General features: G+C 42.3%; 1 protein-coding gene across 8 annotated transcripts in view; it reads right to left on the bottom strand.

The window, feature by feature from the left end:
* The window catches only part of FAM135B (family with sequence similarity 135 member B), a 350,951-nt gene that overhangs the window by 18,508 nt on the left and 316,791 nt on the right, over positions 1–15,652 (bottom strand). For all 8 annotated transcript variants that reach the window (XR_013528077.1, XR_013528076.1, XM_054246600.2 and 5 more), the window contains 3 exons: positions 6,099–8,124; positions 3,778–3,944; positions 637–728 (listed from right to left, as the gene is read on the bottom strand). Coding sequence is in view for 6 of the 8 variants with exons in the window: in XM_054246600.2 (XP_054102575.1) it covers positions 637–728; positions 3,778–3,944; positions 6,099–8,124 (2,285 nt within the window). In the remaining 2 variants the exon portion in view is untranslated. The remainder of the gene's footprint in view (positions 1–636; positions 729–3,777; positions 3,945–6,098; positions 8,125–15,652) is intronic.

Genomic DNA, 15,652 nt, shown 5'->3' with positions numbered 1-15,652 from the left:
CTTAGGACTGAGTCAGATTTGTACACATATTAAAGTTAGGTGCACACAGGAATTATCTTCCTGGAGATCACATATGCTATCTTCTTCTCTAGGACAGACTGACATGGACCCTGCCTAACTCTCAGAAGCTCTGTTCCCTCTCCTGTGAGGAGATGGTGGTTATCAACCAGTAATAGAACTGCCATGAAGATGAAATGGGGAAACAGGTACAGAGTACTCAGATGCTCCAGAACGTCATTCTCTTCTCTCTCCCTCACATCCGTACCTCTGTGTACCACATGGTGCACAACTTTGCATAGAGCAGGTGCCCAAGTAAAGGCAGCAGAACTGAGTGCCAACAGTGGGGAAGTGAGCCATTACCCAAGTAATTGATGCTTTTACCTGCCACCCATGCTAATGCCTTGTGAGGGCAAAGGCTCCAGTCAACTAATTCACATGTTCACATTTCTTACCCTTTCCTCACCTTCCCAAAATAAAATGGTAAGTCTTTTCTTTCCAACCCATCCAAGCCCCTGGCCAGCATTGCTTTACAAGGTCTCCTCTTATCTGTGTGTGTCCATAAATTATTGTGGCACATTTAGGAGGCTCATAGAAGCAAGCAGGGTTCTTCCAGTTCTGATATTTTTATCATCATACCTGATTCTTTTCAGACATTAGGAAGTCCAGTTTTCCTCCAGGGAGCCCCAGTTCTATGAAGGTCTTTACCAACCGGAGGTCTGCACTGTTCCCTAAAAATGACAGATTGCCCCCACCCCAGTCCCATAATTAGTCATATAAAAAGTTGATACACAAGAGATTTCTTTCTCTCTCCCTCTTCCCCCATTTCTACTGGGTTTTCTCATTTTTTGGTTAAGCAGATAATAAAAACAAGTAAAACAACTAGAAACCCCAGCTTTCCTGCCAACCCTCAGCCCCACACATGCAGTTTGGTCCCTTCTAGCGGCCTCACCTCGAAGGAGTTATCCCTTATCCATAAGCATGTGCCTTGTGAACACCCTGCATGCAGGAACAGTGGGAGGTACACCACCTCCCCTTCTTCCACAGCAAATTCCATTTTGCAAGTGGTTGCTTCTAATGGCTGATGAGGCACAATGTGACCCCTACCAGCCCTGCCTTCAGTTCTTGCTGAAGAAGACTATCCAGTGCTGCTATTTACAGGTAATCTGCAAACCTCTCCCTATATCCAAGTAGGCACAGTTATCTAAGTAGAATAGGACTCTGTTGGGAACAAGAGTCACGGCAGAGCTAACTCCATGGAGGCAGAGCAGTGGCCATGAGGGAAGGGAATGAAGGGTTAAGGATGTACGGCTGTCAATGCACAAAGCACACGGGAAATGCATTCCCACAATAAAAAATCATACAACAGAATCGAGTCTATATGCAAGTATAGTGAGGCGTAAATTTAATGCTGGTCGCAGGGGTTCAATTACATCTTAATACATTTTGTCCTATTTCTTAAAAGTTCCCTGTAGAGTTGAAAGTCAGAAGCTGGTTATCTGGATATATAAATTACCTACCATGTAAATATACCCCACGGGTCATGGTTCCAAAATAGTTAGCAAACTGTGAGTGAAAGTATCATTCTTTATGAAACTACCCAATGATTCAAAGGAGGGTAAAAGTGCCACATGGAATTGGGGGAACTCTAGGTGTTTGGGGTTCTCCCTAATGCTTAAGGATGACTCAGACATGCCCAAATGCCACCTGTGTCAGTGGCCTGTCAGAGCACATGCCAAAACTTGCAGGCTCACAGTCACAAAATGGTTATTTATTTATATATATATATTTTGTTTTTTTGAGACAGAGTCTCACTCTGTTGCCCAGGCTGGAGTGCAGTGGTGTGATCTCTCAGCTCACTGCAACCTCCAGCTCCCGGGTTCAAGTGATTTTCTTGCCTCATCCTCCTGAGTAGCTGGGACTGCAGGTGCCCGCCACCACATCGAGCTAAGTTTTTGTCTTTTTCGTAGAGACCGGGTTTCACCATGTTTGCCAGCATGGTCTCGATCTCCTGACCTAGTGATCTGCCTGCCTTGGCCTCCCAGAGTGCTGGGATTACATGTGTGAGCCACTGCGCCTGGCTAGTCATTTCTTTTTTTAAGGAAATCTGCATTTTGTGTTGTGAAGTTAATTTTTATTCATTCCCTCTCATTTTTTTCAGTAAACTTAGGCTCTTTGGTCCCACTGTTTCTATTGTTTAAAGCTCCCTAATGATTTTCCAGGGCCTGCCTTAGCAAAAAAAAAAAAAAAAAGCTGCAAGGTTTCTATTCAGCATAAAGTGTTCAGTAAGGGGTGGAAACGGCCCTCTCTCCTTCAGCTACTGAGGGAAAGGGAACTTTCTGCAACTAAAATTTCAGAAAATATGATTTAATAAGATGTTATTAATAAACTGAGAACATTTATAAGAATAAAAATCTTGAGTTTTTTGTACAACATGAAGAGCTGTGCAAATACTAATAACTGTTATCAATGTGCTCAACTCTCTGTTAATACAAATAAGCCCTTGGAAATTGAATTTGAACAAGTGGATCCTGAAAATTCTGCAGAGTTTAGACATATGCACCTTGAACTAGAGAAGGGATCTTCCAAAGCACCCTGTGCTTGGTATGCGTTGTGGTTTTCATGACTTATTGCCCAGTTGATAACATAATCCATGGCTCCATTTTCTGATGGTACAAAATGGGTGAAGCTGCTCTGTCCTTATAACATGCCTCATCTTTCCCGTGCATGATGGAAAACAATTGCCTATAGCATGATCAGATTTCTTATTTTAACAGAGATATTGAGAGTCTTGTCTCATTTTACTTTAGTGTCATATATGTGAGAGAAACAGACTGGTCATGCATGACATTGAGCTGATGAGTGAGAAAGTTCTTTTTGTTCCTGCAAGTCCCAGAACCTAGTGAACTCCCTGGTGTGTAAAAGGTATCCTATATGTGGGAGGTAAATAAAAACAGGTGGCAAAATAGTTTGGGCCACTAACCTGAGTTCCTCAAAATGAATACATACACTCATTCCTCTCCATTTCTTCCTTTATTCAGACCATTGTGTAGACTCATGAATTCCATGAATTCATGCATTCAAATTACTGTAATAAATTAATTCCCATAATACATTCATTTCATCCATTAATTCACTCCATTTCCTTTTTTACTTTGTACACTCATTCTATTAATCCTTTTTACCATTTATTTATGTAGTGATTTATTCCATTCCCTCCTTCACTATATTCATTCATTAATGTATTTTATTAACTTAACAGATTTTTTTGTGACACAGAGATATTTTCTTTTTCTTTTCTTTTCTTTTCTTTTTTTTTTTTTTTTTTGAGACAGAGTCTTGCTCTGACGCCAGGCTGGAGTGCAGTAGAGTGATCTCGGCCCACTGTAACCTCCGCCTCCTGGGTTCAGGCAATTCTCCCGCCTCAGCCTCCTGAGTAGCTGGGACCACAGGCACGTGCCACCATGCCCAGCTACTTTTTGTATTTTTTAGTAGAGATGGGGTTTCACCTTGGTCTCAATCTCTTGACCTCAAGATCTGCCCGCCTCAGCCTCCCAAAGTTCTGGGATTACAGACGTGAGCCACCGTGCCCAGCCCGAGCTATTTTCTTTAAGAGCGAGGCCATGCCATTTCCTTGGACTCTTCATAATTACTGTCATTCCACAGTTGCTAATTGAACATTTTGTTGAATGAAGACCTCATTTATTAATTTAAATGCATAAATACTATCAATTGTATATATTAAAGAATTGTGAAGAGAAAACTGGCTTTAGAACTCACCATCCAGACCATGGACACAGACAACCAGGTGAATTCCATCTTCCAAATTTTCTTCTTCTTCCTCTGGTGGGAAATATGGTATATCAGAAGCTAGTACAGTTAAGTCGCTGTACAGAAATCCTTCAATCTTCAGTTCTTTTTTAAATTTTTCTTTGGCCTGATAAAAACTGGAGAATATACTAGTTAATCACAAGCCAAGCTGTGTATTTCATGTTGAACAGGAAATGAGCTGGGCTGGTATGTAGGAGGGCTGAGCACCCACAGGCTAAGTGCCTGCTGAGTGGCAAATGCTGACCTGAGACCCCAGGGGAGAGGCTAGTGACGGAAGCTTTGCTTTCTCTGAACAAGAAGGCAGGAAAGCACTCTATGAAAACTAAAGCCTCTATGGGTTTCGATTCTCCAGATTCTTATGTGATTCCTGCATTGGACAGGAGGAAGAGTGACAAGACACCAAAGATTCTATCCGGCCCCATGTCCCCATGCAATCTTTAAACAGTGAGAGCTTCTTGACTTGATTGACACCCAGGCCCACCATGGCTTGACCTTCCCTGCTTCTCCAGTATCACTCCTTGCATGTCCAGCCTCCACAAAGATCACATTTCTTATAATTTCCTGCATGAACTACATGACTTCGCTTACTTCAATCCCTTGGTGCATGAGGGCCTGTATGCCTGAGATGCCTTTCTCATTTGGCTGTGACGTACTTTTGTTACCTGGCAAGATGATGCTGAAGGGACTGGACTCAGGAGTCAGACTGCCAAGGTCAGAATCTCAACTTTGACACTTAGTATCTCTGTTATTATCTGTTATTAGCCTCAACTTCATCCTCATTGTATCTTACATTTTCTTCTCAGAGCAGGTGTCCACTTCTCTAGGAAGCTTTGCTTGAACACCATCCCTATTCACACTCACTACCCCCAGTCAAATTAGGTGCTTTTCTTTCTGGCTCCACCACGCACACATGAAACATCACATTTACCCAGTCACTGCCCTCATTTCCTTTTCTCATGTGTCTCTCTGTTAGACTGCAGGTACAATAAAAGCCAGGAATTCCTGGCCAGGCAGGCATTGGACAGCATCTGCTATGTCTACTATGTACTCATTGAATTAACAACAAGTACCATATGATAGGTATTTAATATTCTTCAACAAACAAAAGACCTAATGTTTGCCTGCCTGTGGCAATTTCTTTTGGAGACAACACTAACAAGTAACTCTTTAGCATTTTGCAAAAGGGTAAATAAGATGGCATGTTTTGATAAAATGATTCTATTATATACCTAATCAGATAGTTTATAAATGGGGGAGCAATATGAATGTAAACTCTACACGAGGATGAAGAAATGCATTCTGGCATTACAAAGGTAAACTTAAAAGTCACACAATGGTAAAGGGTGCTTAGGGATCAAATCTGATGAAGAACTGTATTCCCCAAAGGCTCTTAAAGAACTCCGCTTTCTAAACGTGCAAAGGTAGAGAAACAATGTTATTCATAAGAGAGTTATGATATTCATAATAAAAATTGAACAAAATTGGCTGCCTGCAGTGGCTCACACCTATAATTCCGGCACTTTGGGAGGCAGAGGCGGGCAGATCACCAGGTCGGGAGATTGAGACCATCCTGGTCAACATGGTGAAATCCCATCTCTACTAAAAATACAAAAATTAGCTGAGCGTGGTGGCACACATCTGAAATCCCAGCTACTCAGGAGGCTGAGGCAGGAGAATCGCTTGAACCCTGGAGGCAGAGGATGCAGTGAGCTGAAATTGTGGAGCTGCACTCCAGCCTGGTGACAGAGTGAGATTCCATTTCCAAAAAAAAAAAAATTGAATGAAATTTAAAGGTTCATTGTAAAGGATTTGGTTAATAAATCATGGTATGTTCATGTAAGAGAATATTGTATAATCATTAAAATGATTTTATAATACAGATTTATAAACATAACAAGATATTTATAAGATGTTATTAATTTAAACATTTACAATTGCATTTGTACAGAATGATCTTATTTTTATATAAAAAGCATAAATAGATATAGATTCACATGGAAAAAATGCAGAAGAATATACATGGTGGTTACATATGGAGGTAGACCTAGTGATCATGTTTACTTCCTTCCAGTATTCTGCATTCTTAATTCCTATGATATGAATTAAATATATATAATATCACGTATTATCTGTACTATGATATATATTACTTTATTTAAATCAGATAATGACACATATCGAAATTTTGAAATAGTATGCATGAAGTGGAGATACATGTAGAAAAATCTAAAAGACTGTTGTGGGAAAGGTAAGCCCATCAGCCAGCTTACCTAAACATCCTTTCCCGCACTTCCTCATCCAGCGTGCTGGAATGGGTAGAAACAACTCCAAAGGATCCCAAAGGCTGATGAGTGATGGGAAACAGGGTCTGTTTGGAGGAGAATCCAGCCCTGGCAGGGGTCTCGTTAGGCACAGATGAGAAAGGGAGACATGTGGCAGTGCAAGACACAGATAAGTTAACAACCTCCACAGCCTTCAGGCTGTCCAGAGTGAAGGTCTCTGCAGAGGTCAGGTGGGACCCTGTGATGGAAGTGCCTGCCTTCAGCTCTTGGTTTTTCAAAACCTGGGAATGAACGGAATGGGTCACAGTGGGGCACACAGGGCCTGCTTTATGTTTAACCTCCGGGAAGGCAGTCACTCCTCTATCAAATGCTGTGTTATCCATAACACAAGGTGAACCACTTTGGCTTCGCTGGCCTGTTGAGTTCAAGTTGGTGGCATCAGCAGCTGATGTATGACTCAATTCCGGCACCTTATGCTGGGAGATACCCTCAGCCTCTGAGATGCCACTGTTAGAAAGAGCCGTCTGACCCATCTTCAAGTCTTTAGGCTTGCCCTTTGGGGTTTCCATTAGTGCTCTATGAAGAGATCTGGTCCTGGGGGTTTCGAGTGCTATGACACGTGGTATTTTTAAATTAAGACCTTTGGTTTCAATACCTGGAGTGTTCTCAGTCCTGCCATCAAGAAGACAGTCTCCTTGAGCTTCAAACTGCTTCCCTTTCCCTTTGGGGCTGTCTTTGTCCCCTGGGCTCTGCTCGTTGTCAGCATCTAAAACTATCTCCACCAGGGGATGGTCCACTCCAGTATCCTGTGTTCCAGAGTCACCGCAAAGTTGAGAGCAAGGTCCAGGGGAACCTTGGCTCCTGCTGTGCACATCTGAAGGTTCAGCAAAACCTCTGTCTTGCTGCTTGGTGTCTATATCCTCAGCGGCCTCCTCTGGGCTACTGATGTGGGGAGCAGATACGGACTTGGTTAACTTAGTGAGTGCCAACTCCCGCTCATCCTCCTCAAAAGGTAAAGAGCTAATAGAGGTAAGAGAAGCCTGGATGCCACTTGGCAGACTCGTGTTACTTTCTGTGTGTCCACCCTCTAGGGAGTTCCGGTGGAGGGCATGTCTTCGAACAAACGGGTGCAAGACTTCCCGATCACTGGGCAACTCCAGGGCCCTGCTTCGGGCCTCTGACCAGGCAACAGAGCTTGGCTCACTCTCGATGCCTGAATCAGATATGATGGATGAAGATCTCTTGATGACCCCGGAGAGCACAGAGAGTTCCTCCTGCTCTTCTGTATGAGAATCCTTTAGGGAGGACCTGACATCTAAGGGCTCCCTCAGGGTAGAACTTAGTGGGTCACAGGGCTCAGAGGGGATGAGCTTCAAGCCTAGCAGCACCATCTTCCCCTCTTGGTCTGCTCCCTTTCCAAGAGTACTTAATTCATGGAGAGCTGTTTTGTCCGATGAGATGGTGTTTGGGTGGCTTCCACCTGCTACCACTTTGCTTAGCCCAGTCCTGTCTAATCCATGCTTATCTCTAGAGCTCCTATTCTCATGCTGAGCATTGAAGGCCACCGGAGGTTCAGCTCTGGAGGGGTTCTTATTGCTAGATTTTATATCAATGTAGGTCAGCACTGGGGCCTGTTCATCCTCTGGGCCTGGACTCCTTCTAGAAGTGTCCACATCTGCCATGGGATATGTCCCAGCATCAGATGTTTGGCTAGTCCAACATTCATCTTCAGGCACACCTGCTTTGCTTTGAAATTCACCAATTGTCATATACACCTGAAAGTCAGAGCACATATCCGTATGATTTTGTGTGGCCGCATTCTCAGCCAGCTCTGGACACCTGGTAACTTCTTCATCAGAATCCACTTGGGATGGTTTTATGGCAGACAAGCCAAGGTCTTCCCTAAAAGATAAATTGCTATTTACCATACAATTATCTTCTTTCTCTTTTAGATTCATTATTGTAGGACTTGTCACTGGAACATCAAAATTAGGATAAACACTCAAGTTATGCCCTACAAAAAAAAGAAAGAAAATTATAGTATAAGAATTTATGTTTACAAGTCATCCAAATGTCTAACTGTATAATAAAGAATTTGGCTTTTTTTCATTCCTAATTCCTAAGAGATACTCTCTAAATTCTTAGAATTTCTCAAATGGTAAGAGTGTCTTTGTTACATGCATCTTGATAGTTTCTGCTAACCAGAGACTCATGACGAATCCCTAAACACTTCATGTTAATAAGTTAATTCAGGATGGAGGATGGCCATGCCGGAAAGACCAGCCACCTGATGAGAGGGTTAAGATGTCAGTCAAGTAATACCAGCCTGATTTCTGGGCAAGAGTAGCCTGGGGATGTATTCTGGTCACAATGAAGCTCCAGTAAAAACTGAATTCTGAGGCTTAGCTGAGTGTCTCTGGTGACGATACATACAGACTGGTGTGCCTGGAGGTTGGTCACTCCCGAGGACACAGACAGTTTATGTGTGAGACTCCTCAGACCTCATCCTATGGATCTCCTTTTTAACTGGATGTTACTTGTATCTATAATAAAAATGTAATTGTATGTATGATGCTTTCCTAAGTTCTGTGAGTCATTCTAACAAATTATTGAACCTGAAGGGGTTAAGGAAACCCACAATTTGTAGCCAGTTGTTCAGAATATGGGTGGCCTGGGAACCCCTGAGCTGGTGTCTGGTATTTAAAGGTCAAGTTCGTCCGGGATTGTGCCCTGGCGAAGTTTGACCTCTGGATAGTTAGTGTTAAAACTGCACGACACAAACAAAACACTTGTCATCCTTTTATCAAAGTACTTATAATAACCCCCACTTGTAAACATTAAAACATTTCTCCATCTTATGCACAATATTTACAGAGTAAAAGAGAGCTTTAGAGCCAGAAAAGCCTGATCTTCGATTCCAACATTGCCATTTACCAGCTGTGAGACCTTGGACAACTGTGGAACTTCAAAAAGCTCTTACCCTATTGGAGGTCACTTCCCTCAACTCTACAATGGAAAGATTCAAAGTAAAGGTAATGCTCTACAGTCATAAATCATAGTAGAGTCATGATACAAGATGATGTTACATTTGGGGAAGGAAGATTTCTACTTTCCTCAGAAAAATACTGCCAAGCTTGAGTTCTATTCGGATAAACTATCCTTTGTGGCATTCAGACCACAGGGAAGCTCCCAGAATCATTGTGATCTTCAAAATCAGATGGTGAGAAGCCAAAGACAATCTTTTTCCTAGTTTTTTCTTAGATAAGCCATTATCTCTCTCAATCTCTTATCTCTTCTTCCCTTCTCTCTCTCTCTCTCTCTCTCTCTCTCTCTCTCTCTCTCTGCCTCTCTCCCTCCCTTTTAAGAATTCGTGACTAGACAAAAACAATAACCTCCCATGTCTGTCTGTACCATGGCTCTCAATAAAGTCATCTGACATGTTATTCAATTTGCATATACACCAAACAAAAAAAAAGAGAACTGGATTATTATTTTCTTTAAATAGTTTGAATCCTCCATGTCATCTTATTAGAAGTTAAATCAATGCAATCACTATTGAATGTGATCATGAAGTAAACCCAGACACTACTTAGAGACTGCAGGAAGCATTCAGATGTGATGCTTTTGAATGAAGTTTATGATGGCAACAAGGACATAATGGATCTCTTCCTTAACAGGACACAGTCTTCGCATCCTGGGAGACTGAACAAATTTCTCTCTCTCTAGGAGACCCTTCCCACAGCCTACAGCAAGTTAGACGTTCTCTAACAAATTCCAAGCCTCCCTTCTACAAACACGCAGTGTGACACATCCTATTGCCATACTGTGATCTTTTTGTGCATCTGTTGTCAACTCTGGAGAGAAGAGTTTGTGTTATATGAATCTCTGCAGCCCCAAAGCTGGCATCATGGCTAGTGCATAGGCAATAAATTGAGAACAGAACAGAAACCCAGCAAAACAAATAGTAGTGTGCTCTTTATTGTTTGCATTGGTTTGAAAAACAGTTGCTTCAATATCATTTCATACCATAAACAGTACTTTGACATATTCTATGTAAAAAATCCCTTTCCTAGGCAGTGGCTTAGGAAGAGGGAAAGTGAGTACTAGTTATAACAGTGAACCAGTCTCCGCCTTTAAGGCATTTGCAAAATATTGGGAAATATACACAGATACAGCTATCTCTTCTGCCAAAATAACATGGACTCTGGCAAAACTATGAATAAAGTAAAAAGATCAGTGGTTGCCAGGCACTGGGGAGAAGGAAGGATGAATATACTGAGCACAGAGGATTTTTAGAGGAGTGAACTCCTGTGTATGATATTATAAGAGTGGATGCATGTCACTCATTATATATCTGCCCAAACCCACAGAATGTGCAACATGAAGAATGATGCAAACTAGGGACTTTGGGTGATGATGATGTGTCAGTGGAGATGCATCTGCCGTAACAAAGGTACCACTCAGGTGGGAGATGTTGATGACGAAGAAGGCTATGTAGGTGTGGTGGCAGGAGGTATGCAGGAAATCTCTGTATCTTCCTCTTTATTTTCCTTCACTGGGAACCTAAAATGTCTCTTAAAAAGTCTTCAAAACAATAAAAGAATGGGACTGCTGGGGAATATGAAATGAGCTTCTTCAGAAAGGAGCAAATGAACCACACCAGGCACAGGGAATGGTGTGGACAAAGGCCTGGGAGGCTGAGTGCACACTCTGCTTGGGTATTGGCTTATTCCCACCTGGATGGAACAAGAGTGAGGTGTTGGGGTATGAAGTCAGACAGGGAGAGAACCCATGCCATAGGTGAACTTGAACGCCTTGTATAAATGAGTCATCTGGTCTTTATATCACAGTTAACAGGTCATCGATTCTTGGAATAAAAAAAAAAATTATCAGATTCATCTCAGACAGTTAAGACAGAAAACAAGGAGCGCAGAAAGTAAGTCAGTTTCCAAAATAGCAGATAATTGGTTTCACTCTTGTAATTATAGAAAAATGAGGGTAGCAAAGGATCTAATTGAAAGAATGGATTTAGAGTCAGATACTAATGAAAAGCGTTAGCTAACATGCATTCAGAATGCCTTTGTGCCAGTTGCTCTTTTAAGAGTTTTAGGGACTGATCAATCCACTGGTCATGGCAATCCTATGGAGGAAAAATTCCAACCCCTTTGCGCAATTTTACACAGTTACTAATTGTTAGGGGGAAGACTCAACACCAGACAATCTGACCAACTCTTCAGGCTTTAGGCAAATCTCCCAGTTGCATTGGGATAGAGAGACATGGCATGAGCATAGGGGGAGCACACACAAAGACAGAATTTGCAGAGTGCCTGACACAGGACACATGCTTAGGCCACGTGATATGGTTTGGCTATGTCCCCACCCCAAATCTTATCTTGAATTGCAGCTCCCATAATTCCCATATGTTGTGGGAAGGAGCTGGTGGGACATAATTGAATCATGGGGGAGGTTTCTCCGATCCATCTGTTCTCATGCTAGTGAGTAAGTCTCACGAGAGTTGATGGCTTTATAAAGGAAAGCCCTTTTGCTTGGTTCTCATTCTCTCTTTGCCTGCGGCCATGTTAAGATGTGCCGTTCAACTCCCACCATGATTGTGAGGCCTCCTCAGCCACATGGAACTGAGAGGCCATTAAACCTCTTTTTCTGTATAAATTACCCAGTTTCGAGTATGTCTTTATCAGCAGCATGAAAACACACTAATACACCATAGTTCTGTCACAGACCATGAACAAATGCTATTATGGGTTTAGTTAGTTGTTTTTTTCCTTTTAGAGACAGTGTGTCACTCTGTCACTCAGGCTGGAGTGCAGTGACAGGAGGCACAGTCATAGCTCACTGTAGCCTCAAACTCCTCGGCTCAAGCGAACCTCCCAGCTTAGCCTCCTGAGAAGCTGGGACTACAGGTGTGAGCCACGGTTCCCAGCAAATGCTGTTATTTTAACATAGAAATGTAAACTTTTTATTTCCCTTTTTCCTTACACTGGAAGAATGGAATGCAAATATTTCTGATAACATCATGGCAAGGCATAAATATTAAGGTAACTGGGTTCTTGAGGAAAGAGAAATTAGTTCTTTATCACTCATGCTTTTGATCTGGGGTTAAAGAATCACCAAAATGCTCTGTAAGTGATGAAGGGCTTCAAGAAAAGCTTCTAGTTTGGAGTGGGGGTACAGATATTTCTGGGAAAGGAGTCTGGGGGATTGAGAAGGCTGAGGTCCAGTGTCCATGGAGAGAAGCCTGGTGGTGAGCTTCTCACCTCTGAGAGTGACTGCCTTTGTTCTTCTAGGAAGATGAATGTATCTGGCACACCAGAGTCCTAGCCTCAAGCTTAACACAGAAGCTGCAAGGAGAGGCTGGTCCTAAAATGTGACATTGTAAAAGGAATATATCCTGGACCCCCAAAATCACTAAGCTAAAGGGAAAAGCCAAGCTTGGAACTGCTTCAGGTAAACCTGCCTCCCATTCAGAAGTCACCCCTCTGCTCACTGAGATAAATGCATATCTGATTACCTCTTTTGGAGGGGCTAATCAGAAACTCAAAAGAATGCAACCCTCTGTCTCTTATCTGCCTATGACCTGGAAGCCCCCTCCCTGCTTCCAATTGTCTGCCTTTCCTGACTGAACCGATGTTCATCTTATACATATCTTGACTGATATCTCACATCTCCCTAAAATGCATGAAACCAAACCGTGTTCTGACCACCTTGGGCATATGCGATCAGGACCTCCTGAGGCTGTCACAGGCACATGTCCTCGACCTTGGTAAAATAAACTTTCTAAATTAACCGAGACATAGCTCAGATTTTTGGGGCTTACAACATAAATATGGATAACCAAAGGCTTAGAGGAAACTGCATGTTTGGACAAACAAAGACCTGGAACCAACCTGAATGCCCATCAATTATAGACTGGACCAAAAAATGTAGCACATACACACCATGGAATACTATGAAGCCACAAAAAACAATGAGTTTGTGTCCTTTGCAGGGACGTGGATGAATCTGGAAACCATCATTCTCAGAAAACTGACACAAGAACAGAAAATCAAACACTGCATGTTCTCACTCATAGGCAGGTGTTGAATGATGAGAACACATGGACACAGGGAGGGAGCATCACACTGGCATCTTTTGGGGGAGGCCAAGGTAGGGACAGCAGTGGGGTGGGGAGGTCGGGGAGGGATAACATGGGGAGAAATGCCTGATGTAGGTGATGGGGGGGTGGAAGCAGCAAACCACATTGCCATATGTATACCTATGCAATAATTCTGCCTAATCTGCACATGTACCCCAGAATCTAAAGTACAATTAAATAAAATGTAAGTTAAAAAAAATAGAGATATGTGATATAATTGCACCTGCGAGTTGAGGACCTGAGATTTATATTCACAAGAACATAAGTTAATATGTGAAGAAATAAAAGCCTGAAAGACAATCTGCAACCAAACCTAATAATGATAACACTAGAGGTTCAGACAGTGAGTGATAAATTTCTCCTCCAACAGTTCAGATTCTCTGTAGTTAAATCATAACTCTAATGAAGATGCACTAACCTATAAATATACATGCATACCTACATATGCATACATACACATACATATATATGCAAACACACATATGGACATGCACACACACACACCCCACAGAAGAAAAAGTCTGTGTCATGTTTCAAACTTGTTTCCACCAGCTGTTTTTAGACTGTCTCTGGCCTGTACTCTTTGTAACTGCTATACACTGTGTGGACACTAGATGTCAGGGCATAACTGAGAACCAAATAACCCTATGTTTGCAAGGTTGCACTGCCCTTGGAAGTCACCTGGATTTTTTAAATATTCTACAAGTCTCAGGTTGCAGAATCTTTGAAATTTAGCCATTTTAAAGCATTGCTTAAATGATGGGCACCTAAACATAATGATTTAAAACTCCTTGCACAGACAGCAAGACAGAGCATGGACTTTGAAATCAGACTGAGCTGGCTTTGAATGTTGCCTTTAATAAGGCTTGTGATCTTTAATAAATTCTTTTACTTAGTGCCTCAGATTTTCTCTGTGGCATAGAGCTTGTGAGATTGTTTATAGGATTAAAGAGATAAAGCACCTAAAACCTCCAGCATAGGGCCTGATGTTTTTCTGATCCTTGAAGGGAGCAGGGGACTAATTAGGTTGCTGAGTTTCCAGGAGCAGGGCCGTGGGCCAGGACAAGAAACGAACCTTGACCTCATGCCCAGGGCACTCCCTTGACCTCTCAGTCCACTAACAAACTCTGTGTGACATCAGCAAAACAGATTGCACTCTGAATACGTACACAAACATGTTATCTTTTCTTCCTGAAATGAATCATTCATCTATTAATCTATATAGAGTAAGTCCTCATTTAACATCATTAATAGGTTGCTGGAATCATTGACCTATAACACGATTAAAAGGATGCATAATAGAATCAGTTTTAACTATAAGTTAATTGCTATAAACAAGAGTTAAGTTCCTATGGCATACTTCTGATCCCGAAAACACCAATAAACTTCTAAATAAAGACCTAAAACACTTCTAATATTTAACTCTGAAGTAAATCTGAGTTATGCATACATTTAAAAATAATTAATAAAAACAAATAGGCCAGGCATGGTGGCTCACGCCTATAATCCCAGCACTTTGGTAGGCTGAGACAGCTGGATCACTTGAGGTCAGGAGTTCGAGACCAGCCTGACCAACATGGAGAAACTCCGTCTCTACTAAAAATACAAAATTAGCCAGGCATGGTGGCACATGCCTGTAATCTCAGCTATTCAGAAGGCTGAGGCAGGAGGATCACTTGAAGTCGGGAGGCAAAGGTTTCGGTGACCCGAGATCACACCATTGCACTCCAGCCTGAGCAATAGAGAAAGACTCTATCATAATAATGATTTGCTGAGTATTTGGCGACTCAATGAGTGACAGCAGTTGCAGCAGTGGTGGGTGAGATCAAAGAATGTGTCTGCAAAGTGAAATTGTAAGGAGCACCTCCTGCCAACCTATACAGTTCACAATCAATCAGAAATATGGTAGCTCACTGAGTGCTTCCATACTTTGTCCTTTCCTGGTGGCTCAGGAAAACAGATCAGCCTGGACAAGACACCACCTCATTGCAGGACTCAGCTCTGGACAAGACTCCATCCCATCTCAGGGCGCACTCACACACACCCACACTCACTCAGACCACTATGATGTATACACACCAATTCACCTAATGGGCAAAGCTGTAGAGTATGCGGGGAATTGAAATACATGGAGAAAAAACACCCAGGCAGACAAGGGGAGAATGTGTCAACTCCACACTGACAGTGGCCCAGATGGCCCAATGCCTTCAAAGTTCACCTGGAAATGGCATTTATTTGAATGGCACATTTGAGACAAGAAAGGATCTTCATCTGACTCTCATGCCACTCTGGTGTGGGAGTGGGCAGGCTGTGGTTCCTATTTTGCAGGTGAAAATACTGAAGCATTACATATAATTCCACTTCAAAAGGAGTCAAGGAGTAAGCTTTT

This window comes from Callithrix jacchus, chromosome 16 (assembly GCF_049354715.1).
Source record: "Callithrix jacchus isolate 240 chromosome 16, calJac240_pri, whole genome shotgun sequence".
Lineage (NCBI taxonomy): Eukaryota > Metazoa > Chordata > Mammalia > Primates > Cebidae > Callithrix > Callithrix jacchus.
This window is presented reverse-complemented; position numbering and strand designations above follow the sequence as displayed.